General features: G+C 49.0%; 2 protein-coding genes across 2 annotated transcripts; both read right to left on the bottom strand.

Moving 5' to 3' along the window:
* Window positions 1–2,041: 2,041 nt before the first annotated feature.
* mal2 (mal, T cell differentiation protein 2) lies at window positions 2,042–15,655 on the bottom strand. The gene is made up of 3 exons (XM_038985043.1): window positions 14,919–15,655; window positions 13,782–13,952; window positions 2,042–2,599 (listed from the first exon to the last, which is right to left on the bottom strand). The coding sequence occupies exons 1-3, from the start codon at window positions 15,033–15,035 to the stop codon at window positions 2,396–2,398; spliced, it is 492 nt and encodes a 163-aa protein (XP_038840971.1). The 5' UTR covers window positions 15,036–15,655; the 3' UTR covers window positions 2,042–2,395.
* Window positions 15,656–16,457: 802 nt separating this feature from the next.
* On the bottom strand, window positions 16,458–18,663 carry LOC120039623 (collectin-10-like; the record flags this gene model as incomplete). Its single annotated transcript, XM_038985042.1, has 4 exons — window positions 16,458–16,818; window positions 17,464–17,784; window positions 18,014–18,109; window positions 18,610–18,663. Coding segments are annotated over 4 exons (560 nt in total), but the record flags the coding sequence as incomplete, so codon positions are not given.
* Between the last annotated feature and the right edge of the window lie 9,283 nt (window positions 18,664–27,946).

The following is a 27,946-nucleotide window of genomic DNA, read 5'->3' as shown; positions in this document are numbered from 1 at the left end:
GGTTTATAATACTGGAACAATAATACATGTTATAGTAGTAACAGACCTCTGGGTTTATAATACTACAACAATAATAACATGTTATAGTAGTAACAGACCTCTGGGTTTATAATACTGGAACAATAATAACATGTTATAGTAGTAACAGACCTCTGGGTTTATAATACTACAACAATAATAACATGTTATAGTAGGTAACAGACCTCTGGGTTTATAATACTAGAACAATAATAACATGTTATAGTAGTAACAGACCTCTGGGTTTATAATACTACGAACAATAATAACATGTTATAGTAGTAACAGACCTCTGGGTTTATAATACTACAACAATAATAACATGTTATAGTAGTAACAGACCTCTGGGTTTATAATACTGAACAATAATACCATGTTATAGTAGTAACAGACCTCTGGGTTTATAATACTAGAACAATAATACCATGTTATAGTAGTAACAGACCTCTGGGTTTATAATACTAGAACAATAATAACATGTTATAGTAGTAACAGACCTCTGGGTTTATAATACTAGAACAATAATAACATGTTATAGTAGTAACAGACCTCTGGGTTTATAATACTACAACAATAATAACATGTTATAGTAGTAACAGACCTCTGGGTTTATAATACTAGCAACAATAATAACATGTTATAGTAGTAACAGACCTCTGGGTTTATAATACTACAACAATAATAACATGTTATAGTAGTAACAGACCTCTGGGTTTATAATACTACAACAATAATAACATGTTATAGTAGTAACAGACCTCTGGGTTTATAATACTACAACAATAATAACATGTTATAGTAGTAACAGACCTCTGGGTTTATAATACTACAACAATAATAACATGTTATAGTAGTAACAGACCTCTGGGTTTATAATACTACAACAATAATAACATGTTATAGTAGTAACAGACCTCTGGGTTTATAATACTACAACAATAATACATGTTATAGTAGTAACAGACCTCTGGGTTTATAATACTACAACAATAATAACATGTTATAGTAGTAACAGACCTCTGGGTTTATAATACTACAACAATAATACCATGTTATAGTAGTAACAGACCTCTGGGTTTATAATACTACGAACAATAATAACATGTTATAGTAGTAACAGACCTCTGGGTTTATAATACTAGAACAATAATAACATGTTATAGTAGTAACAGACCTCTGGGTTTATAATACTACAACAATAATAACATGTTATAGTAGTAACAGACCTCTGGGTTTATAATACTAGAACAATAATAACATGTTATAGTAGTAACAGACCTCTGGGTTTATAATACTACAACAATAATAACATGTTATAGTAGTAACAGACCTCTGGGTTTATAATACTAGAACAATAATAACATGTTATAGTAGTAACAGACCTCTGGGTTTATAATACTACAACAATAATAACATGTTATAGTAGTAACAGACCTCTGGGTTTATAATACTACAACAATAATAACATGTTATAGTAGTAACAGACCTCTGGGTTTATAATACTACAACAATAATAACATGTTATAGTAGTAACAGACCTCTGGGTTTATAATACTGAACAATAATAACATGTTATAGTAGTAACAGACCTCTGGGTTTATAATACTACAACAATAATAACATGTTATAGTAGTAACAGACCTCTGGGTTTATAATACTAGAACAATAATAACATGTTATAGTAGTAACAGACCTCTGGGTTTATAATACTGGAACAATAATAACATGTTATAGTAGTAACAGACCTCTGGGTTTATAATACTGAAACAATAATAACATGTTATAGTAGTAACAGACCTCTGGGTTTATAATACTACAACAATAATAACATGTTATAGTAGTAACAGACCTCTGGGTTTATAATACTACAACAATAATAACATGTTATAGTAGTAACAGACCTCTGGGTTTATAATACTGGAACAATAATACCATGTTATAGTAGTAACAGACCTCTGGGTTTATAATACTGGAACAATAATAACATGTTATAGTAGTAACAGACCTCTGGGTTTATAATACTACAACAATCGATTCCAATAACTGATCGTTTGCTTGAGTCTGCCTGGAGTGCCAGATGAGTAGGTTGTCATTAGTTACCACAAAGTCATAATTATGGATAACCCACACCTATTTCTACAATTTATCTTCTTAAAATCTGATTAACCTTAAATTAAAATAAAAAATATTACAACAATTTTGACTTTGGTAAATAGTGACAACCAGATGGGCAGGGTTTGCAGTTCTGGGAACTTTCTATTGGTTTATCAACCCAGGCAAACTCAAACAGGCACGTACAGTAAGAAGAATTTGAATTAAAAGCCTGGTCTGATCAGTGAACCACCATTTGCATTACAGATAGCCTTGACATTGTGTGTTAGTGTACACTGACCGTAGCTGCCACGTTAATACTGTATTGTCTGTTGTCCAGGAAGGTGAGTATATTCCCACTAGGGGCTGTTACACATCCTGGTATGGAGCTGTTGGTACTACTGATGACCCCTCTGGCAGACGTAACGGCAGCCTCCAGCACCAACGCACTGAAGTAGAACAGCAGTGCTGTGAAGTGGTACAGCACATCCTGCAATGAAGATGGAAAGACACGGTTATAATATGGATTGAGAGTAGACAGGTCTCATTGAATGTATTGAGAAAATCACGTGTGGTAGGAGGTTACAGTAAGAGACCGGCCGCCTCCCAGAGAGGTAGGAGGTTACAGTAAGAGACCGGCCGCCTCCCAGAGAGATAGGAGGTTACAGTAAGAGACCGGCCGCCTCCCAGAGAGATAGGGGGTTACAGTAAGAGACCGGCCGCCTCCCAGAGAGATAGGGGGTTACAGTAAGAGACCGGCCGCCTCCCAGAGAGATGGGGATTACAGTAAGAGACCGGCCGCCTCCCAGAGAGATAGGGGTTACAGTAAGAGACCGGCCGCCTCCCAGAGAGATAGGGGTTACAGTAAGAGACCGGCCGCCTCCCAGAGAGATAGGAGGTTACAGTCAGAGACCGGCCGCCTCCCAGAGAGATAGGAGGTTACAGTAAGAGACCGGCCGCCTCCCAGAGAGATAGAGGTTACAGTAAGAGACCGGCCGCCTCCCAGAGAGATAGAGGTTACAGTAAGAGACCGGCCGCCTCCCAGAGAGATAGGAGGTTACAGTAAGAGACCGGCCGCCTCCCAGAGAGATAGGAGGTTACAGTAAGAGACCGGCCGCCTCCCAGAGAGATAGGAGGTTACAGTAAGAGACCGGCCGCCTCCCAGAGAGATAGGAGGTTACAGTAAGAGACCGGCCGCCTCCCAGAGAGATAGGAGGTTACAGTAAGAGACCGGCCGCCTCCCAGAGAGATAGGAGGTTACAGTAAGAGACCGGCCGCCTCCCAGAGAGATAGGAGGTTACAGTAAGAGACCGGCCGCCTCCCAGAGAGATAGTTACAGTAAGAGAACGGCCGCCTCCCAGAGATGGGGGTTACAGTAAGAGACCGGCTGCCTCCCAGAGAGATAGGGGTTACAGTAAGAGACCGGCCGCCTCCCAGAGAGATAGGGGATTACAGTTAGAGACCAGCTGCCTCCCAAATGGCACCCTACTACAATATAGTGCACTATCTTTGACCTACGTTTGACCTGAGCCTTATGAATAAGGGTGCAATTTCGTAGGTAGCCACAGACTCCCTTCTGTTGACCATGGGGCCTCAGGGCCCACAGACTGGCTATTGTCTGGTGTGAGCTCACTATTCTCTCAGTAGCTGTGTCACAAGCTTTGTTTTCTCATTGTCTATGAGATGACAACACACACACGACTACGTTTAGGAGAAGAACTGGAGCCTGGTGGGTCTGAGGCCTGTCTGTGGATAGGTCCCAAATGGTACTCTATTCCCTATATAGTGCACTACTGTTGACCAGGGTCATTTGGGACGCAACCTGTGTCAATACTGTACTGTAGCTAGTAGTGTAGGCAGTACCCTTCAAGTCAACCTCTAGTGTAAGTCAGTCATTAGTACTTCATGTTTATTATTAGTTCATGTGTAAGTGTGGCAAAGTCATTTTGGATAAAAGCGTCTGCTAAATGGCAGAAATATAATTAAAATATGAAAGTGTTAATACATGTGGAAAAAGCATTGAGGATACATTAGGCACAGTAGCAGCAGAGCTAGGATCAGGGCCAGTAGCAGCAGAGCTAGGATCAGGGCCAGCAGCAGCAGAGCTGGGATCAGGGCCAGCAGCAGCAGAGCTGGGATCAGGGCCAGTAGCAGCAGAGCTAGGATCAGGGCCAGTAGCAGCAGAGCTAGGATCAGGGCCAGTAGCAGCAGAGCTAGGATCAGGGCCAGTAGCAGCAGAGCTAGGATCAGGGCCAGTAGCAATAGCAGAGCTGGGATCAGGGCCAGTAGCAATAGCAGAGCTGGGATCAGGGCTAGTAGCAGCAGAGCTGGGATCAGGGCCAGCAGTAGCAGAGCTGGGATCAGGGCCAGTAGCAGCAGAGCTAGGATCAGGGCCAGCAGCAGCAGCAGAGCTGGGATCAGGGCCAGCAGCAATAGCAGAGCTGGGATCAGGGCCAGTAGCAGCAGAGCTGGGATCAGGGCCAGTAGCAGCAGAGCTGGGATCAGGGCCAGTAGCAGCAGAGCTGGGATCAGGGCCAGTAGCAATAGCAGAGCTGGGATCAGGGCCAGCAGTAGCAGCAGAGCTGGGATCAGGGCCAGCAGTAGCAGCAGAGCTGGGATCAGGGCCAGCAGTAGCAGCAGAGCTGGGATCAGGGCCAGTAGCAGCAGCAGAGCTGGGATCAGGGCCAGTAGCAGCAGAGCTGGGATCAGGGCCAGCAGCAGCAGAGCTGGGATCAGGGCCAGTAGCAATAGCAGAGCTGGGCCCGTGTGGCTCAGTTGGTAGAGCATGGCGCTTGCAACGCCAGGGTTGTGGGTTAATTTCCCACGGGGGGACCAGGGTTCAATTCCCACGGGGGGACCAGGATGAATATGTATGAACTTTCCAATTTGTAAGTCGCTCTGGATAAGAGCGTCTGCTAAATGACTTAAATGTAAAATGTAAATGTAAATGGATCAGGGCCAGCAGCAATAGTAGAGCTGGGATCAGGGCCAGCAGCAGCAGCAGAGCTGGGATCAGGGCCAGTAGCAGCAGCAGAGCTGGGATCAGGGCCAGCAGCAGCAGAGCTGGGATCAGGGCCAGTAGCAGCAGTAGAGCTGGGATCAGGGCCAGTAGCAGCAGAGCTGGGATCAGGGCCAGCAGCAGCAGAGCTGGGATCAGGGCCAGCAGCAGCAGAGCTGGGATCAGGGCCAGTAGCAATAGCAGAGCTGGGATCAGGGCCAGTAGCAGCAGCAGAGCTGGGATCAGGGCTAGTAGCAGCAGCAGAGCTAGGATCAGGGCCAGCAGCAATAGCAGAGCTGGGATCAGGGCCAGCAGCAATAGCAGAGCTGGGATCAGGGCTAGTAGCAGCAGAGCTGGGATCAGGGCTAGTAGCAATAGCAGAGCTAGGATCAGGGCCAGCAGCAGCAGCAGAGCTGGGATCAGGGCTAGTAGCAATAGCAGAGCTGGGATCAGGGCTAGTAGCAGCAGCAGAGCTGGGATCAGGGCTAGTAGCAGCAGCAGAGCTGGGATCAGGGCCAGCAGCAGCAGAGCTGGTATCAGGGCCAGTAGCAGCAGAGCTGGGATCAGGGCCAGCAGCAGCAGCAGAGCTGGGATCAGGGCCAGCAGCAGCAGAGCTGGGATCAGGGCCAGTAGCAATAGCAGAGCTGGGATCAGGGCCAGTAGCAATAGCAGAGCTAGGATCAGGGCTAGTAGCAGCAGCAGAGCTGGGATCAGGGCCAGCAGCAGCAGAGCTAGGATCAGGGCCAGTAGCAATAGCAGAGCTGGGATCAGGGCCAGCAGCAATAGCAGAGCTGGGATCAGGGCCAGTAGGAGCAGAGCTGGGATCAGGGCCAGTAGCAATAGCAGAGCTGGGATCAGGGCCAGTAGCAGCAGAGCTAGGATCAGGGCTAGTAGCAGCAGCAGAGCTGGGATCAGGGCCAGCAGCAGCAGAGCTAGGATCAGGGCCAGTAGCAATAGCAGAGCTGGGATCAGGGCCAGCAGCAATAGCAGAGCTGGGATCAGGGCCAGTAGGAGCAGAGCTGGGATCAGGGCCAGTAGCAATAGCAGAGCTGGGATCAGGGCCAGTAGCAGCAGAGCTGGGATCAGGGCCAGTAGGAGCAGAGCTGGGATCAGGGCCAGTAGGAGCAGAGCTGGGATCAGGGCCAGTAGGAGCAGAGCTGGGATCAGGGCCAGTAGCAATAGCAGAGCTGGGATCAGGGCCAGTAGCAATAGCAGAGCTGGGATCAGGGCCAGTAGCAATAGCAGAGCTGGGATCAGGGCCAGTAGCAGCAGAGCTGGGATCAGGGCCAGTAGCAATAGCAGAGCTGGGATCAGGGCCAGTAGCAGCAGAGCTAGGATCAGGGCTAGTAGCAGCAGCAGAGCTGGGATCAGGGCCAGTAGCAGCAGAGCTAGGATCAGGGCCAGCAGCAATAGCAGAGCTAGGATCAGGGCCAGTAGCAATAGCAGAGCTGGGATCAGGGCTAGTAGCAGCAGCAGAGCTAGGATCAGGGCCAGCAGCAATAGCAGAGCTGGGATCAGGGCCAGTAGCAATAGCAGAGCTGGGATCAGGGCTAGTAGCAGCAGCAGAGCTGGGATCAGGGCCAGCAGCAGCAGAGCTAGGATCAGGGCCAGCAGCAGCAGAGCTGGGATCAGGGCCAGTAGCAATAGCAGAGCTGGGATCAGGGCCAGTAGCAGCAGAGCTGGGATCAGGGCCAGTAGCAGCAGCAGAGCTGGGATCAGGGCTAGTAGCAGCAGCAGAGCTAGGATCAGGGCCAGCAGCAATAGCAGAGCTGGGATCAGGGCCAGTAGCAATAGCAGAGCTGGGATCAGGGCTAGTAGCAGCAGAGCTAGGATCAGGGCCAGTAGCAATAGCAGAGCTGGGATCAGGGCTAGTAGCAGCAGAGCTAGGATCAGGGCCAGTAGCAGCAGAGCTGGGATCAGGGCCAGCAGCAATAGCAGAGCTAGGATCAGGGCCAGTAGCAGCAGAGCTGGGATCAGGGCCAGCAGCAGCAGCAGAGCTAGGATCAGGGCCAGCAGCAGCAGCAGAGCTAGGATCAGGGCTAGCAGCAATAGCAGAGCTAGGATCAGGGCCAGCAGCAATAGCAGAGCTAGGATCAGGGCCAGCAGCAATAGCAGAGCTAGGATCAGGGCCAGCAGCAATAGCAGAGCTAGGATCAGGGCCAGTAGCAATAGCAGAGCTGGGATCAGGGCCAGCAGCAATAGCAGAGCTGGGATCAGGGCCAGCAGCAATAGCAGAGCTGGGATCAGGGCCAGCAGCAGCAGCAGAGCTAGGATCAGGGCTAGTAGCAGCAGCAGAGCTGGGATCAGGGCCAGTAGCAGCAGAGCTGGGATCAGGGCCAGTAGTAATAGCAGAGCTGGGATCAGGGCCAGCAGCAGCAGAGCTGGGATCAGGGCCAGTAGTAATAGCAGAGCTGGGATCAGGGCCAGCAGCAGCAGAGCTGGTATCAGGGCCAGTAGCAGCAGAGCTGGTATCAGGGCCAGTAGCAATAGCAGAGCTGGGATCAGGGCTAGTAGCAGCAGAGCTGGGATCAGGGCCAGCAGCAGCAGAGCTGGGATCAGGGCCAGCAGCAATAGCAGAGCTGGGATCAGGGCCAGCAGCAGCAGCAGAGCTGGGATCAGGGCCAGCAGCAGCAGCAGAGCTGGGATCAGGGCCAGCAGCAGCAGCAGAGCTGGGATCAGGGCCAGTAGCAGCAGAGCTGGGATCAGGGCCAGCAGCAATAGCAGAGCTGGGATCAGGGCCAGCAGCAATAGCAGAGCTGGGATCAGGGCCAGCAGCAGCAGCAGAGCTGGGATCAGCGCCAGCAGCAGCAGCAGAGCTGGGATCAGGGCCAGCAGCAGCAGCAGAGCTGGGATCAGGGCCAGCAGCAGCAGCAGAGCTGGGATCAGGGCCAGCAGCAGCAGAGCTGGGATCAGGGCCAGCAGCAATAGCAGAGCTGGGATCAGGGCCAGCAGCAGCAGCAGAGCTGGGATCAGGGCCAGCAGCAGCAGCAGAGCTGGGATCAGGGCCAGTAGCAGCAGAGCTGGGATCAGGGCCAGCAGCAATAGCAGAGCTGGGATCAGGGCCAGTAGCAGCAGAGCTGGGATCAGGGCCAGCAGCAATAGCAGAGCTAGGATCAGGGCCAGCAGCAGCAGCAGAGCTGGGATCAGGGCCAGTAGCAATAGCAGAGCTGGTATCAGGGCTAGTAGCAGCAGAGCTGGGATCAGGGCCAGCAGCAATAGCAGAGCTGGGATCAGGGCCAGCAGCAATAGCAGAGCTGGGATCAGGGCCAGCAGCAATAGCAGAGCTAGGATCAGGGCCAGTAGCAGCAGAGCTAGGATCAGGGCCAGTAGCAATAGCAGAGCTGGGATCAGGGCCAGTAGCAATAGCAGAGCTGGGATCAGGGCCAGCAATAGCAGAGCTGGGATCAGGGCCAGTAGCAGCAGAGCTGGTATCAGGGCTAGTAGCAGCAGCAGAGCTGGGATCAGGGCCAGCAGCAGCAGCAGAGCTGGGATCAGGGCCAGCAGCAGCAGCAGAGCTGGGATCAGGGCCAGCAGCAGCAGCAGAGCTGGGATCAGGGCCAGCAGCAGCAGCAGAGCTGGGATCAGGGCCAGTAGCAATAGCAGAGCTGGGATCAGGGCCAGTAGCAGCAGAGCTGGGATCAGGGCCAGCAGCAGCAGAGCTGGGATCAGGGCCAACAGCAATAGCAGAGCTGGGATCAGGGCCAGCAGCAATAGCAGAGCTGGGATCAGGGCCAGCAGCAGCAGCAGAGCTGGGATCAGGGCCAGCAATAGCAGAGCTGGGATCAGGGCCAGTAGCAGCAGAGCTGGGATCAGGGCCAGCAGCAGCAGAGCTGGGATCAGGGCCAGCAGCAATAGCAGAGCTAGGATCAGGGCCAGTAGCAGCAGAGCTGGGATCAGGGCCAGCAGCAATAGCAGAGCTGGGATCAGGGCCAGCAGCAATAGCAGAGCTAGGATCAGGGCCAGTAGCAACAGAGCTGGGATCAGGGCCAGCAGCAGCAGCAGAGCTGGGATCAGGGCTAGTAGCAGCAGCAGAGCTGGGATCAGGGCCAGCAGCAATAGCAGAGCTGGGATCAGGGCTAGTAGCAGCAGAGCTAGGATCAGGGCCAGCAGCAATAGCAGAGCTGGGATCAGGGCCAGCAGCAATAGCAGAGCTGGGATCAGGGCCAGCAGCAATAGCAGAGCTGGGATCAGGGCTAGTAGCAGCAGAGCTGGGATCAGGGCCAGTAGCAATAGCAGAGCTGGGATCAGGGCCAGCAGCAATAGCAGAGCTGGGATCAGGGCTAGTAGCAGCAGAGCTGGGATCAGGGCTAGTAGCAGCAGAGCTGGGATCAGGGCTAGTAGCAGCAGAGCTGGGATCAGGGCCAGCAGCAATAGCAGAGCTGGGATCAGGGCCAGCAGCAATAGCAGAGCTGGGATCAGGGCCAGTAGCAGCAGCAGAGCTGGTATCAGGGCCAGTAGCAATAGCAGAGCTGGGATCAGGGCCAGCAGCAGCAGAGCTGGTATCAGGGCTAGTAGCAGCAGCAGAGCTGGGATCAGGGCCAGCAGCAGCAGAGCTGGTATCAGGGCCAGCAGCAATAGCAGAGCTGGTATCAGGGCTAGTAGCAGCAGCAGAGCTGGGATCAGGGCCAGCAGCAGCAGAGCTGGTATCAGGGCCAGCAGCAGCAGAGCTGGTATCAGGGCCAGCAGCAATAGCAGAGCTGGGATCAGGGCTAGTAGCAGCAGAGCTGGGATCAGGGCCAGTAGCAATAGCAGAGCTGGGATCAGGGCCAGCAGCAATAGCAGAGCTGGGATCAGGGCTAGTAGCAGCAGAGCTAGGATCAGGGCCAGCAGCAGCAGAGCTGGGATCAGGGCTAGCAGCAATAGCAGAGCTGGGATCAGGGCCAGCAGCAATAGCAGAGCTGGGATCAGGGCTAGTAGCAGCAGAGCTGGGATCAGGGCTAGTAGCAGTAGAGCTGGGATCAGGGCCAGCAGCAATAGCAGTAGAGCTGGGATCAGGGCCAGCAGCAGCAGAGCTGGGATCAGAGCCAGCAGCAGCAGAGCTGGGATCAGAGCCAGTAGCAGCAGAGCTGGGATCAGAGCCAGTAGCAGCAGAGCTGGGATCAGGGCCAGTAGCAGCAGAGCTGGGATCAGGGCCAGCAGCAATAGCAGAGCTGGTATCAGGGCCAGCAGCAATAGCAGAGCTGGTATCAGGGCCAGTAGCAGCAGAGCTAGGATCAGGGCCAGCAGCAAAAGCAGAGCTGGGATCAGGGCCAGTAGGAGCAGAGCTGGGATCAGGGCCAGCAGCAGCAGAGCTGGGATCAAGGCCAGCAGCAGCAGAGCTGGGATCAAGGCCAGCAGCAGCAGAGCTGGGATCAGGGCCAGTAGCAGCAGAGCTGGGATCAGGGCCAGTAGCAAAAGCAGAGCTGGGATCAGGGCCAGTAGCAGCAGAGCTGGGATCAGGGCCAGCAGCAGCAGAGCTGGGATCAGGGCCAGCAGCAGCAGAGCTGGGATCAGGGCCAGTAGCAGCAGAGCTGGGATCAGGGCCAGCAGCAGCAGAGCTGGGATCAGGGCCAGCAGCAGCAGAGCTGGGATCAGGGCCAGCAGCAGCAGAGCTGGGATCAGGGCCAGCAGCAGCAGAGCTGGGATCAGGGCCAGTAGCAGCAGAGCTGGGATCAGGGCCAGTAGCAGCAGCAGAGCTGTATTCAGGGCCAGTGTGAGGACTGATTGGCACAACACTGACTGGGTCTGCCCGTCTGCCTGCCTAGGACCGTTGTTTTTCAGTAAATGAAATGACATTATGGCTCACCCAGCACATGCAGTGCGTTCTTGCCGTTATAATGTGGACTAGGCTCTGCCCTGTTACATGGCTTTACGTTTCTTGACAGACTAGTAGAGCAGCTCTCTGTAATGTTTCAGTGTTTCTGGTCAGTTTTGATACCTGCATGTGTAGAGGCACCCTCATGACTAAAGTTGTGATGAGATCATACTCAGTAGGTGTGGTGCAGAGTGTTTCTCACACACACACACACACACACACACACACACACACACACACACACACACACACACACACACACACACACACACACACACACACACACACACACACACACACACACACACACACACACACACACACACCTGTCTGTGGAAGACATCCTCTGTACTGTAATTAGGACTATCAAAGAGCAGGATTGTTCTACATCTGTAGTGACGTGACATTGAATGGAACATCCTTTCAGGAGTTCAGGGAACTGCTATGGAGTCACAGCATTTCAACAGGAGTTCAGGGGACCTGCTATGGAGTCACAGCATTTCAACAGGAGTTCAGGGGAACTGCTATGGAGTCACAGCATTTCAACAGGAGTTCAGGGGACCTGCTATGGAGTCACAGCATTTCAACAGGAGTTCAGGGAACTGCTATGGAGTCACAGCATTTCAACAGGAGTTCAGGGAACTGCTATGGAGTCACAGCATTTCAACAGGAGTTCAGGGAACTGCTATGGAGTCACAGCATTTCAACAGGAGTTCAGGGAACTGCTATGGAGTCACAGCATTTCAACAGGAGTTCAGGGAACTGCTATGGAGTCACAGCATTTCAACAGGAGTTCAGGGAACTGCTATGGAGTCACAGCATTTCAACAGGAGTTCAGGGAACTGCTATGGAGTCACAGCATTTCAACAGGAGTTCAGGGGAACTGCTATGGAGTCACAGCATTTCAACAGGAGTTCAGGGAACTGCTATGGGGTCGGCAGCGTTTGAATGAGGCTCCTGAAGAACATGCTTCCTGATTATTCTAAAGCTATTGTGTTTGGTTTGCAGGGTGATCTCCACTTCATCGGATTCAAATAGCAAACGTCCAGACTGAAGACTACTATTTGTTTATCATTTGAATTGTGTTTAGTGCCGAGGTGGAACTAAACCCTGCACCAACCAGTTGGACAGCCCTGAAGTGATAAACCAAACAGACCAGGAAGACTGGAGTTGGACAGTCCTGAAGTGATAAACCAAACAGACCAGGAACACTGGAGTTGGACAGCCCTGAAGTGATAAACCAACCAGACCAAGAAGACTGGAGTTGGACAGCCCTGAAGTGATAAACCAACCAGACCAGGAAGACTGGAGTTGGACAGCCCTGAAGTGATAAACCAAACAGACCAGGAAGACTGGAGTTGGACAGCCCTGAAGTGATAAACCAAACAGACCAGGAAGACTGGAGTTGGACAGCCCTGAAGTGATCAACCAAACAGACCAGGAAGACTGGAGTTGGACAGCCCTGAAGTGATAAACCAACCAGACCAGGAAGACTGGAGTTGGACAGTCCTGAAGTGATAAACCAACCAGACCAGGAAGACTGGAGTTGGACAGCCCTGAAGTGATAAACCAACCAGACCAAGAAGACTGGAGTTGGACAGCCCTGAAGTGATAAACCAAACAGACCAGGAACACTGGAGTTGGACAGCCCTGAAGTGATAAACCAACCAGATCAGGAACACTGGAGTTGGACAGTCCTGAAGTGATAAACCAACCAGACCAGGAAGACTGGAGTTGGACAGCCCTGAAGTGATAAACCAAACAGACCAGGAAGACTGGAGTTGGACAGCCCTGAAGTGTTAAACCAAACAGACCAGGAAGACTGGAGTTGGACAGTCCTGAAGTGATAAACCAAACAGACCAGGAAGACTGGAGTTGGACAGTCCTGAAGTGATAAACCAACCAGATCAGGAACACTGGAGTTGGACAGTCCTGAAGTGATAAACCAACCAGACCAGGAAGACTGGAGTTGGACAGCCCTGAAGTGATAAACCAACCAGACCAAGAAGACTGGAGTTGGACAGCCCTGAAGTGATAAACCAAACAGACCAGGAACACTGGAGTTGGACAGCCCTGAAGTGATAAACCAACCAGATCAGGAACACTGGAGTTGGACAGTCCTGAAGTGATAAACCAACCAGACCAGGAAGACTGGAGTTGGACAGCCCTGAAGTGATAAACCAAACAGACCAGGAAGACTGGAGTTGGACAGCCCTGAAGTGTTAAACCAAACAGACCAGGAAGACTGGAGTTGGACAGTCCTGAAGTGATAAACCAAACAGACCAGGAAGACTGGAGTTGGACAGTCCTGAAGTGATAAACCAACCAGATCAGGAACACTGGAGTTGGACAGTCCTGAAGTGATAAACCAACCAGATCAGGAACACTGGAGTTGGACAGTCCTGAAGTGATAAACCAACCAGATCAGGAACACTGGAGTTGGACAGTCCTGAAGTGATAAACCAAACAGACCAGGAAGACTGGAGTTGGACAGCCCTGAAGTGATAAACCAAACAGACCAGGAAGACTTGAGTTGGACAGCCCTGAAGTGATAAACCAAACAGACCAGGAAGACTGGAGTTGGACAGTCCTGAAGTGATAAACCAAACAGACCAGGAAGACTGGAGTTGGACAGCCCTGAAGTGATAAACCAAACAGACCAGGAACACTGGAGTTGGACAGCCCTGAAGTGATAAACCAACCAGACCAGGAAGACTCTACCTCTGATAAAGATGTCATGTGACGTCAGTATACCTGTGTATATCTGACGGTAAAGAAGATCTGTACCGCTGCTGGTTTTTCACTGCTCCCAACCTATTTACCAAGAATGAGTTGTTTTCTGTGACCTGTTCCTCGGGTAAGCCTCGTCACTAGACTCACCATCAGGTTCCAGTCAGTGTTGATCCTGTCAGCCAGGCCCAGGAGGAAGAGGAGGAGGTACACGCTGGAGCAGAAGAACGTGCTGACAGAGACAAACATCACCCAGCCCTGTAGCAGGGGCACGGGCACGTTGGAGGACGCCACCAGGATCCATACTAACCCTCCAAATATCTGGAAGGACAGAATACAGAAGATTTGTTTGACAAGTCATCGTACGTGAGACTGATTGATATTTGTGACATAATAAATGCTTTAAGAATATCAGGACTGTTTGACCAGACTGTGAGAGCTGATCATGACATGAATGTCTGTTTATTTAAAATGCATCCTAGGCCTGACACAGGGTACGATTTCCATTTGTGAAAAGAAGCAGGATGTTATTGAACTGAACACAGATTATTTATAGGCCTAAAAGGAGCAGAATGTTATAAACTGAACACAGATTATTTATAGGCCTAAAAGGAGCAGGATGTTATTAAACTGAACACAGATTATTTATAGGCCTAAAAGGAGCAGGATGTTATAAATTGAACACAGATTATTTATAGGCCTAAAAGGAGCAGGATGTTATTAAACTGAACACAGATTATTTATAGGCCTAAAAGGAGCAGGATGTTATAAATTGAACACAGATTATTTATAGGCCTAAAAGGAGCAGGATGTTATAAATTGAACACAGATTATTTATAGGCCTAGTAGCACACTGCTATACTATTTAGCTGGAGAACAGTTGTATCTATTTTGTCGTTCACTTCACAATGACACAATGTACAGTATGCTCAGTTGCCTATCACCACTACACTATCAGATTGTACAATAGGGAGTTGCCTATATGCCGTTAGTAAAACACAGCCCAAGTACAGTAATGACTGAACTCCCATTACTACGACGGTACCTGCCTGGCTCGTCTGATAGTGTTATACATAACTATCTGTGCGATGATAAAACGATGAAAAAGCTCATCCTAAAGCTCAAATGAACAAAATAAACTAAGCAGAATTAATAGAGACTATCGATTAGGCTGCAGTTTCCCCAATTAGGCCTACTTCAAACAAGGGTGTACCCAGAATCTATCTGACCACCGGTGATGTATTTGCTTACAAAACTCGTAGTCAGAAATAGAGATGGGACACTCACAATTTCCAAGCAGATCAGAGCACCGGAGTACGTCCTCAATATTTGTAGTCCCAATGGCAAAGATATCGTCGGCGCTGGGCATGCTGTCACCGCAGGATTCGTCGCTGGCTCCGACATCCTTTCCGTCTTGTATCTCGACAAAAGGACACCAACTCAAGCAAATTCTTCTGCAGTCATGTGTCCCTAACTGGTCTAACAGGTGCACGGCTCCTCCCTTCACTTTATCCAACTCTACCCTGCCCGCAGAGTGGAGGCAGACGCAGTTACCGCAATACCTCACCTCGATCTCTCTGTCGCGACTCGCTAAAGATGAATCTGCTACGAATTGAACGTGCCTGAGTAAATGAGAGATGGGCCCTACTATAGAATCCCTTTCGAGAAAAAATACGATACAAACAGGCAGACTAGATGCAGTGATGCCGATTAATTTCCACAGATGTTGATAGGCCACTCGAAAGTCAATATTAGTCTACCTGCAGAGGGAGAAAATTCCAAGGTGAGAGGAATCTGAGAAAGGGAAAGCGGAGCTGTGATTTATCTGCAAGCGGAAACAGCTTCATGGTTTAGGTAAATAATTGCACAACTTAAGTTGTTTACTCAATAACCATGACCCACTGAGAAACGTCACCAAATAGCACCCCACGCCCTACGTAGTGCACCACGTTTAAGGTGCCATTTGGGGCGTACCATTAGCCTACACCTGCAAGCCTCTGAATTTAATAGAGCAGGACTCGTGTCTGTCACTTATCTATATTGTCAGAGAGAGTGAGAACAGTATTATGAAAGAGGGATTGTTATTTTATATAGGGGCAGTAACAGGCTAGAAAAGCTCCACCTGGTTAATGTTTACCTGGAATATGTGGATAAACTCAGCTCCTGTTGACATAACCCCAAGCTGCACATGCTGTTAACAATGTTAGAGTCCGTCCAATTAAGGACTCATCTATTTCACTGGCTGTACTGTATTCCTAAAGTTACTGGTGCAATGAATGTTTAGCTTTTTGGTTCCTCTCCAGGTTTCTTCCTTTCTTCTCGGGAGTTTTCCCTTGCCGCTGTGCCGCTGCTCACTAGAAACATAATCTGACCTGTTCTGATCTGAATAAATGGACAATCAAAATGAGGTGGTTGATTAGTATGGTGTTTATTACACAAAGGAAAAGGTTTCATATGCTATCCCAAAGACAAAAGGTTTAAGTGTCAAAAGGAATACCAACTTAAAAAAAACTAAAAACATTTTTTCCCCCAATTTTAATCTTATCTCGTCACTGCAACTCCCCAAGGGGCTCGGGAGGTCGAAGGTCGAGTCATGCGTCCTCTGAAACATGACCCGCCAAACCGAGCTTCTTATTAACACCCGCCTGCTTAACCCAGAAGTCAGCCGCACCAATGTGTCGGAGGAAACACCGTTCAACTGACTACCATGGTCAGTCTACAGGCGCACGGCCCGCCACAAGGAGGCGCTAGGGCGCGATGAGCCAAGTATAGCCCCCCCGGCCAAACACTCCCCTAACCCGGACGACACTGGGCCAATTGTGCACTGCCCTATGGGACTCCCGATCACGGCCGGTTGTGATACAGCCCGGGATCGAACCCAGGTCTGTAGTGACACCTTAGACCGCTGCGCCACTCGGGAGGCCCCATGGATACCAACTTTTATCTCTCATTAATATCAATAGGCTAGGTTATATCAATGACCTTTGTCTAGTTACTATAAGGCTACATGTTTATCTATAGGTTAAAGTACTACTGATTTCTGTCTTAGTATAAAGGTCTAATGTCCACATCAACAACCTTCGACCGACTCGATGACATCACAGCACGGCGGCGAGACCTCTCCTGCTCTTCTTGAACTCGCACACGTAGTACATGGTGATGTCACACTCCACCTGGTTCCAGGTGCCTGTGGGTGATTACAATCAGGAGGACTAGTGGAAGTGTTGATGGTGGCGTCCCCCTTTGCTCAGACGTTGCCGACGCATCCCAGGTCTCACAACACCTGGATCCCCTCATAGCCTGGTTCCTCTCTAGGTTTCTTTCTAGGTTTTGGCCTTTCTAGGGAGTTTTTCCTAGCCACCGTGCTTCTACATCTGCATTGCTTGCTGTTTGGGGTTTTAGGTTGGGTTTCTGTACAGCACTTTGAGACATCAGCTGATGTAGAAGGGCTTTATAAATAAGTTTGATTTGATTTGATTTGGTTAGGTATTTTTTAAGTATCGGCTGACTACATTCATTATGTCATAGCAATCTGGTACCAGACGGCACGGTCGATGACGTGGCACGCAACCATTGGCTGATACGTGCAACGTCTGAGCAGGGGAACACAGCCGATATCTTGACTCTGAAATGGTACTAAGTCCAAATGTATTTATTGGTTGTGTCTAAAGTGGCACCCTATTCCCTAGCTTGATGCACTACGTTTGACCAGAGTAGTGCATCACCATAGGGCAGAGAATAGAGTGCCATTCCAGTGTTGCTCATTGATATCTAGAATTAGAATTAGGACTAGTCAATCGTAGTGAGTACATGTTAAAATGTCTTGCCATACCTGTGCTGACCATCTTCACACAGCTGGTGTTGGAAGGGGCCCCTGATGGCTCCTCTAGGCCCCAGGCCGTATAGTTCCTCACTGGGGTCAGGTCTGCGTAAACAGGCCCTCCCCCCTTCTGCCCAGCCTGCAGCCCGATGAAGACCTGGGTCAGGCCAGCCTGGGTGACGTAGTCTGCTATCAGGGTGTTGGTGTCTGTTGTTTTGGGCATGGCGAGCATACCGCCCCTCAGCTTACAGTTTATCAGAGCCTCTCGGTACTTTCTGGCCTCTTTCACAATCAGGTAAAATTTCTCCTCCGTTTCCTTAATGCCTAAAATGACTGAATATGACGTATGAGATGTAATAAGTTGGAGTCTAAACTCCTTATTCATTCAATTCAATATAAGTAAAAAATTCAATCCAAGTCAAAACAATATTTTTGTTGTGTTGTGGAATGCCAGTTTGATTTACGTTGTGCTACACATTGGCTGAGATATTCTTATTTTAGTTAAATTGTTTTCTAATGATCTGACCTGAAATGATGATTTAAGCAGAATACAATGACTTACCATTTTTCACAAACTTGACTGCATTCTTCAGCTTTCTGACATTGATGTCCATCTGTCCAACGACCTTCCTGTACCTCCCGCAGTCACATGTTGTTCCTGTCAGACATGCTTGTAGTCAGGTACGGCATGTGTCTCACAATAAACATCATTCTGTTTCAGGAAATCTCTCTTTGAAACTAGGCCAGTCCACAATGTGAAGACACAACATTGTATGATAGTGACTTGGAAGTACTATCTCCTGTGGTTTGGAAATATACAGTACCAGTCCAAAGTTTGGAAAAACCTACTCATTCAAGGGTTTTTCTTTGTTTTTACTATTTTCTACATTGTAGAATAAGACATCAAAACTGTGAAATAACACATATGGAATCATGTAGTAACCCAAAAAAGTGTTTAACAAATCAAGATAGATTTTAGATTTTAGATTCTTCAAGGTAGCCACCCTTTGCCTGATGACAGCTTTGCACACTCTTGGCATTCTCTCAACCAGCTTCACCTGGAATGCTTTTCCAACAGTCATGAAGGAGTTCCCACATAGCCAGTGGTTTGGAAACATACATGAACAAAGGACGAGGCTAAATAATGAACGAGCTCACCTGCTTTCCCTTTCAGTCCAGAGGGTCCATCAACTCCTGCTACTCCTGCGTCTCCTGGAATTAACATGCACAGTTACACGACATATAGGGGACAGCAGCATAGTCCAGGGAGGATAAAGACCAGCCATATCCATTCTGCTGAGTAGATGTCTGCTTCAGGATGAGAACTAGTTGCACTGGTAAGATATCACCACTAGACAGCAGCACTCCACAGTGCTTCACTTCATAGAGCAGAGATGTGGCAGGAAGGGGAATCAACCTCTCTCTACAGTAGATGCTGCTCTACCTCCTAACTGACAGGAGGTGAATCAACCTCTCTCTACAGTAGATGCTGCTCTACCTCCTAACTGACAGGAAGGGGAATCAACCTCTCTGTACAGTAGATGCTGCTCTACCTCCTAACTGACAGGAAGGGGAATCAACCTCTCTCTACAGTAGATGCTGCTCTACCTCCTAACTGACAGGAAGGAGAATCAACCTCTCTCTACAGTAGATGCTGCTCTACCTCCTAACTGACAGGAAGGGGAATCAACCTCTCTCTACAGTAGATGCTCTACCTCCTAACTGACAGGAAGGGGAATCAACCTCTCTGTACAGTAGATGCTGCTCTACCTCCTAACTGACAGGAAGGGGAATCAACCTCTCTGTACAGTAGATGCTGCTCTACCTCCTAACTGACAGGAAGGGGAATCAACCTCTCTCTACAGTAGATGCTGCTCTACCTCCTAACTGACAGGAAGGGGAATCAACCTCTCTCTACAGTAGATGCTGCTCTACCTCCTAACTGACAGGAAGGGGAATCAACCTCTCTCTACAGTAGATGCTGCTCTACCTCCTAACTGACAGGAAGGGGAATCAACCTCTCTCTACAGTAGATGCTGCTCTACCTCCTAACTGACAGGAAGGGGAATCAACCTCTCTGTACAGTAGATGCTGCTCTACCTCCTAACTGACAGGAAGGGGAATCAACCTCTCTCTACAGTAGATGCTGCTCTACCTCCTAACTGACAGGAAGGGGAATCAACCTCTCTGTACAGTAGATGCTGCTCTACCTCCTAACTGACAGGAAGGGGAATCAACCTCTCTCTACAGTAGATGCTGCTCTACCTCCTAACTGACAGGAGGGGAATCAACCTCTCTCTACAGTAGATGCTGCTCTACCTCCTAACTGACAGGAAGGGGAATCAACCTCTCTCTACAGTAGATGATGCTCTACCTCCTAACTGACAGGAAGGAGAATCAACCTCTCTGTACAGTAGATGCTGCTCTACCTCCTAACTGACAGGAAGGGGAATCAACCTCTCTGTACAGTAGATGCTGCTCTACCTCCTAACTGACAGGAAGGGGAATCAACCTCTCTGTACAGTAGATGCTGCTCTACCTCCTAACTGACAGGAAGGGGAATCAACCTCTCTCTACAGTAGATGCTGCTCTACCTCCTAACTGACAGGAGGGGAATCAACCTCTCTCTACAGTAGATGATGCTCTACCTCCTAACTGACAGGAAGGAGAATCAACCTCTCTCTACAGTAGATGCTGCTCTACCTCCTAACTGACAGGAAGGGGAATCAACCTCTCTGTACAGTAGATGCTCTACCTCCTAACTGACAGGAAGGGGAATCAACCTCTCTCTACAGTAGATGATGCTCTACCTCCTAACTGACAGGAAGGGGAATCAACCTCTCTGTACAGTAGATGCTGCTCTACCTCCTAACTGACAGGAAGGGGAATCAACCTCTCTGTACAGTAGATGCTCTACCTCCTAACTGACAGGAAGGGGAATCAACCTCTCTCTACAGTAGATGCTGCTCTACCTCCTAACTGACAGGAAGGGGAATCAACCTCTCTGTACAGTAGATGCTGCTCTACCTCCTAACTGACAGGAAGGGGAATCAACCTCTCTCTACAGTAGATGATGCTCTACCTCCTAACTGACAGGAAGGGGAATCAACCTCTCTGTACAGTAGATGCTCTACCTCCTAACTGACAGGAAGGGGAATCAACCTCTCTCTACAGTAGATGATGCTCTACCTCCTAACTGACAGGAAGGGGAATCAACCTCTCTGTACAGTAGATGCTCTACCTCCTAACTGACAGGAAGGGGAATCAACCTCTCTCTACAGTAGATGATGCTCTACCTCCTAACTGACAGGAAGGGGAATCAACCTCTCTGTACAGTAGATGCTCTACCTCCTAACTGACAGGAAGGGGAATCAACCTCTCTCTACAGTAGATGCTGCTCTACCTCCTAACTGACAGGAAGGGGAATCAACCTCTCTGTACAGTAGATGCTGCTCTACCTCCTAACTGACAGGAAGGGGAATCAACCTCTCTCTACAGTAGATGATGCTCTACCTCCTAACTGACAGGAAGGGGAATCAACCTCTCTCTACAGTAGATGCTGCTCTACCTCCTAACTGACAGGAAGGGGAATCAACCTCTCTCTACAGTAGATGCTCTACCTCCTAACTGACAGGAAGGGGAATCAACCTCTCTCTACAGTAGATGCTGCTCTACCTCCTAACTGACAGGAAGGAGAATCAACCTCTCTCTACAGTAGATGCTCTACCTCCTAACTGACAGGAAGGTGAATCAACCTCTCTACAGTAGATGATGCTCTACCTCCTAACTGACAGGAAGGGGAATCAACCTCTCTGTACAGTAGATGCTGCTCTACCTCCTAACTGACAGGAAGGTGAATCAACCTCTCTCTACAGTAGATGCTGCTCTACCTCCTAACTGACAGGAAGGGGAATCAACCTCTCTCTACAGTAGATGCTGCTCTACCTCCTAACTGACAGGAAGGAGAATCAACCTCTCTGTACAGTAGATGCTGCTCTACCTCCTAACTGACAGGAAGGAGAATCAACCTCTCTCTACAGTAGATGCTGCTCTACCTCCTAACTGACAGGAAGGGGAATCAACCTCTCTCTACAGTAGATGCTGCTCTACCTCCTAACTGACAGGAAGGGGAATCAACCTCTCTCTACAGTAGATGCTGCTCTACCTCCTAACTGACAGGAAGGAGAATCAACCTCTCTGTACAGTAGATGCTGCTCTACCTCCTAACTGACAGGAAGGGGAATCAACCTCTCTCTACAGTAGATGCTGCTCTACCTCCTAACTGACAGGAAGGGGAATCAACCTCTCTCTACAGTAGATGTTGCTCTACCTCCTAACTGACAGGAAGGGGAATCAACCTCTCTCTACAGTAGATGCTGCTCTACCTCCTAACTGACAGGAAGGAGAATCAACCTCTCTCTACAGTAGATGCTGCTCTACCTCCTAACTGACAGGAAGGGGAATCAACCTCTCTGTACAGTAGATGCTGCTCTACCTCCTAACTGACAGGAAGGTGAATCAACCTCTCTGTACAGTAGATGCTCTACCTCCTAACTGACAGGAAGGTGAATCAACCTCTCTCTACAGTAGATGCTGCTCTACCTCCTAACTGACAGGAAGGGGAATCAACCTCTCTCTACAGTAGATGCTCTACCTCCTAACTGACAGGAAGGGGAATCAACCTCTCTCTACAGTAGATGCTGCTCTACCTCCTAACTGACAGGAAGGAGAATCAACCTCTCTCTACAGTAGATGCTGCTCTACCTCCTAACTGACAGGAAGGGGAATCAACCTCTCTCTACAGTAGATGCTGCTCTACCTCCTAACTGACAGGAAGGGGAATCAACCTCTCTCTACAGTAGATGCTGCTCTACCTCCTAACTGACAGGAAGGGGAATCAACCTCTCTCTACAGTAGATGTTGCTCTACCTCCTAACTGACAGGAAGGAGAATCAACCTCTCTCTACAGTAGATGCTGCTCTACCTCCTAACTGACAGGAAGGGGAATCAACCTCTCTGTACAGTAGATGCTGCTCTACCTCCTAACTGACAGGAAGGAGAATCAACCTCTCTCTACAGTAGATGCTGCTCTACCTCCTAACTGACAGGAAGGAGAATCAACCTCTCTCTACAGTAGATGCTGCTCTACCTCCTAACTGACAGGAAGGAGAATCAACCTCTCTCTACAGTAGATGTTGCTCTACCTCCTAACTGACAGGAAGGAGAATCAACCTCTCTCTACAGTAGATGCTGCTCTACCTCCTAACTGACAGGAAGGAGAATCAACCTCTCTGTCCACTAGGTGTTTTACCTCCTAACTGACAGGAAGGGGAATCAACCTCTCTGTACAGTAGATGATGCTCTACCTCCTAACTGACAGGAAGGGGAATCAACCTCTCTGTACAGTAGATGATGCTCTACCTCCTAACTGACAGGAAGGGGAATCAACCTCTCTCTACAGTAGATGCTGCTCTACCTCCTAACTGACAGGAAGGGGAATCAACCTCTCTCTACAGTAGATGCTCTACCTCCTAACTGACAGGAAGGGGAATCAACCTCTCTCTACAGTAGATGTTGCTCTACCTCCTAACTGACAGGAAGGGGAATCAACCTCTCTCTACAGTAGATGCTGCTCTACCTCCTAACTGACAGGAAGGGGAATCAACCTCTCTGTACAGTAGATGCTGCTCTACCTCCTAACTGACAGGAAGGGGAATCAACCTCTCTGTACAGTAGATGCTGCTCTACCTCCTAACTGACAGGAAGGGGAATCAACCTCTCTGTACAGTAGATGCTGCTCTACCTCCTAACTGACAGGAAGGGGAATCAACCTCTCTGTACAGTAGATGCTCTACCTCCTAACTGACAGGAAGGGGAATCAACCTCTCTCTACAGTAGATGCTCTACCTCCTAACTGACAGGAAGGGGAATCAACCTCTCTCTACAGTAGATGCTGCTCTACCTCCTAACTGACAGGAAGGAGAATCAACCTCTCTCTACAGTAGATGCTGCTCTACCTCCTAACTGACAGGAAGGAGAATCAACCTCTCTCTACAGTAGATGCTGCTCTACCTCCTAACTGACAGGAAGGAGAATCAACCTCTCTCTACAGTAGATGCTGCTCTACCTCCTAACTGACAGGAAGGAGAATCAACCTCTCTCTACAGTAGATGCTCTACCTCCTAACTGACAGGAAGGAGAATCAACCTCTCTCTACAGTAGATGCTCTACCTCCTAACTGACAGGAAGGGGAATCAACCTCTCTCTACAGTAGATGCTGCTCTACCTCCTAACTGACAGGAAGGAGAATCAACCTCTCTCTACAGTAGATGCTGCTCTACCTCCTAACTGACAGGAAGGAGAATCAACCTCTCTCTACAGTAGATGCTGCTCTACCTCCTAACTGACAGGAAGGAGAATCAACCTCTCTCTACAGTAGATGCTGCTCTACCTCCTAACTGACAGGAAGGAGAATCAACCTCTCTCTACAGTAGATGCTCTACCTCCTAACTGACAGGAAGGAGAATCAACCTCTCTCTACAGTAGATGCTGCTCTACCTCCTAACTGACAGGAAGGGGAATCAACCTCTCTCTACAGTAGATGCTGCTCTACCTCCTAACTGACAGGAGGGGAATCAACCTCTCTCTACAGTAGATGCTGCTCTACCTCCTAACTGACAGGAAGGAGAATCAACCTCCCTCTACAGTAGATGCTCTACCTCCTAACTGACAGGAAGGGGAATCAACCTCTCTCTACAGTAGATGCTGCTCTACCTCCTAACTGACAGGAAGGGGAATCAACCTCTCTCTACAGTAGATGCTGCTCTACCTCCTAACTGACAGGAAGGGGAATCAACCTCTCTCTACAGTAGATGCTGCTCTACCTCCTAACTGACAGGAAGGGGAATCAACCTCTCTCTACAGTAGATGATGCTCTACCTCCTAACTGACAGGAAGGTGAATCAACCTCTCTGTACAGTAGATGCTGCTCTACCTCCTAACTGACAGGAAGGGGAATCAACCTCTCTCTACAGTAGATGCTGCTCTACCTCCTAACTGACAGGAAGGAGAATCAACCTCTCTCTACAGTAGATGCTGCTCTACCTCCTAACTGACAGGAAGGAGAATCAACCTCTCTCTACAGTAGATGATGCTCTACCTCCTAACTGACAGGAAGGGGAATCAACCTCTCTCTACAGTAGATGCTGCTCTACCTCCTAACTGACAGGAAGGGGAATCAACCTCTCTCTACAGTAGATGCTCTACCTCCTAACTGACAGGAAGGGGAATCAACCTCTCTCTACAGTAGATGCTGCTCTACCTCCTAACTGACAGGAAGGAGAATCAACCTCTCTCTACAGTAGATGCTGCTCTACCTCCTAACTGACAGGAAGGAGAATCAACCTCTCTGTCCACTAGGTGTTTTACCTCCTAACTGACAGGAAGGGGAATCAACCTCTCTCTACAGTAGATGCTCTACCTCCTAACTGACAGGAAGGGGAATCAACCTCTCTGTACAGTAGATGCTCTACCTCCTAACTGACAGGAAGGGGAATCAACCTCTCTCTACAGTAGATGCTGCTCTACCTCCTAACTGACAGGAAGGGGAATCAACCTCTCTCTACAGTAGATGCTGCTCTACCTCCTAACTGACAGGAAGGGGAATCAACCTCTCTCTACAGTAGATGCTGCTCTACCTCCTAACTGACAGGAAGGGGAATCAACCTCTCTCTACAGTAGATGCTGCTCTACCTCCTAACTGACAGGAAGGAGAATCAACCTCTCTCTACAGTAGATGCTGCTCTACCTCCTAACTGACAGGAAGGGGAATCAACCTCTCTCTACAGTAGATGCTGCTCTACCTCCTAACTGACAGGAAGGAGAATCAACCTCTCTCTACAGTAGATGCTGCTCTACCTCCTAACTGACAGGAAGGGGAATCAACCTCTCTGTACAGTAGATGCTGCTCTACCTCCTAACTGACAGGAAGGGGAATCAACCTCTCTCTACAGTAGATGCTGCTCTACCTCCTAACTGACAGGAAGGGGAATCAACCTCTCTCTACAGTAGATGCTGCTCTACCTCCTAACTGACAGGAAGGGGAATCAACCTCTCTCTACAGTAGATGCTGCTCTACCTCCTAACTGACAGGAAGGGGAATCAACCTCTCTCTACAGTAGATGCTGCTCTACCTCCTAACTGACAGGAAGGGGAATCAACCTCTCTCTACAGTAGATGCTCTACCTCCTAACTGACAGGAAGGGGAATCAACCTCTCTCTACAGTAGATGCTGCTCTACCTCCTAACTGACAGGAAGGAGAATCAACCTCTCTGTACAGTAGATGTTGCTCTACCTCCTAACTGACAGGAAGGAGAATCAACCTCTCTCTACAGTAGATGCTGCTCTACCTCCTAACTGACAGGAAGGGGAATCAACCTCTCTGTACAGTAGATGCTCTACCTCCTAACTGACAGGAAGGGGAATCAACCTCTCTCTACAGTAGATGCTGCTCTACCTCCTAACTGACAGGAAGGAGAATCAACCTCTCTCTACAGTAGATGCTGCTCTACCTCCTAACTGACAGGAAGGGAATCAACCTCTCTCTACAGTAGATGCTGCTCTACCTCCTAACTGACAGGAAGGAGAATCAACCTCTCTCTACAGTAGATGCTGCTCTACCTCCTAACTGACAGGAAGGGGAATCAACCTCTCTCTACAGTAGATGCTGCTCTACCTCCTAACTGACAGGAGGGGAATCAACCTCTCTCTACAGTAGATGCTGCTCTACCTCCTAACTGACAGGAAGGAGAATCAACCTCCCTCTACAGTAGATGCTCTACCTCCTAACTGACAGGAAGGGGAATCAACCTCTCTGTACAGTAGATGCTGCTCTACCTCCTAACTGACAGGAAGGGGAATCAACCTCTCTGTACAGTAGATGCTGCTCTACCTCCTAACTGACAGGAAGGGGAATCAACCTCTCTGTACAGTAGATGCTGCTCTACCTCCTAACTGACAGGAAGGGGAATCAACCTCTCTGTACAGTAGATGCTGCTCTACCTCCTAACTGACAGGAAGGGGAATCAACCTCTCTCTACAGTAGATGCTCTACCTCCTAACTGACAGGAGGGGAATCAACCTCTCTGTACAGTAGATGCTGCTCTACCTCCTAACTGACAGGAAGGGGAATCAACCTCTCTGTACAGTAGATGCTGCTCTACCTCCTAACTGACAGGAAGGAGAATCAACCTCGCTCTACAGTAGATGCTGCTCTACCTCCTAACTGACAGGAAGGGGAATCAACCTCTCTCTACAGTAGATGCTGCTCTACCTCCTAACTGACAGGAAGGGGAATCAACCTCTCTGTACAGTAGATGCTGCTCTACCTCCTAACTGACAGGAAGGGGAATCAACCTCTCTGTACAGTAGATGCTGCTCTACCTCCTAACTGACAGGAAGGGGAATCAACCTCTCTCTACAGTAGATGCTCTACCTCCTAACTGACAGGAGGGGAATCAACCTCTCTGTACAGTAGATGCTGCTCTACCTCCTAACTGACAGGAAGGAGAATCAACCTCTCTCTACAGTAGATGCTGCTCTACCTCCTAACTGACAGGAAGGGGAATCAACCTCTCTGTACAGTAGATGCTGCTCTACCTCCTAACTGACAGGAAGGGGAATCAACCTCTCTCTACAGTAGATGCTGCTCTACCTCCTAACTGACAGGAAGGGGAATCAACCTCTCTGTACAGTAGATGCTGCTCTACCTCCTAACTGACAGGAAGGGGAATCAACCTCTCTGTACAGTAGATGCTGCTCTACCTCCTAACTGACAGGAAGGGGAATCAACCTCTCTGTACAGTAGATGCTCTACCTCCTAACTGACAGGAAGGGGAATCAACCTCTCTCTACAGTAGATGCTGCTCTACCTCCTAACTGACAGGAAGGGGAATCAACCTCTCTCTACAGTAGATGATGCTCTACCTCCTAACTGACAGGAAGGGGAATCAACCTCTCTCTACAGTAGATGCTCTACCTCCTAACTGACAGGAAGGAGAATCAACCTCTCTCTACAGTAGATGCTGCTCTACCTCCTAACTGACAGGAAGGAGAATCAACCTCTCTCTACAGTAGATGCTGCTCTACCTCCTAACTGACAGGAAGGAGAATCAACCTCTCTGTCCACTAGGTGTTTTACCTCCTAACTGACAGGAAGGGGAATCAACCTCTCTGTACAGTAGATGCTGCTCTACCTCCTAACTGACAGGAAGGGGAATCAACCTCTCTGTACAGTAGATGCTCTACCTCCTAACTGACAGGAAGGGGAATCAACCTCTCTGTACAGTAGATGCTGCTCTACCTCCTAACTGACAGGAAGGGGAATCAACCTCTCTCTACAGTAGATGCTCTACCTCCTAACTGACAGGAAGGAGAATCAACCTCTCTCTACAGTAGATGCTCTACCTCCTAACTGACAGGAAGGGGAATCAACCT

This window comes from Salvelinus namaycush, unplaced genomic scaffold, assembly GCF_016432855.1.
Source record: "Salvelinus namaycush isolate Seneca unplaced genomic scaffold, SaNama_1.0 Scaffold2858, whole genome shotgun sequence".
Lineage (NCBI taxonomy): Eukaryota > Metazoa > Chordata > Actinopteri > Salmoniformes > Salmonidae > Salvelinus > Salvelinus namaycush.
The sequence above is the reverse complement of the archived record's forward strand: the minus strand, read 5'-3'. Positions and strand labels throughout refer to the sequence as shown.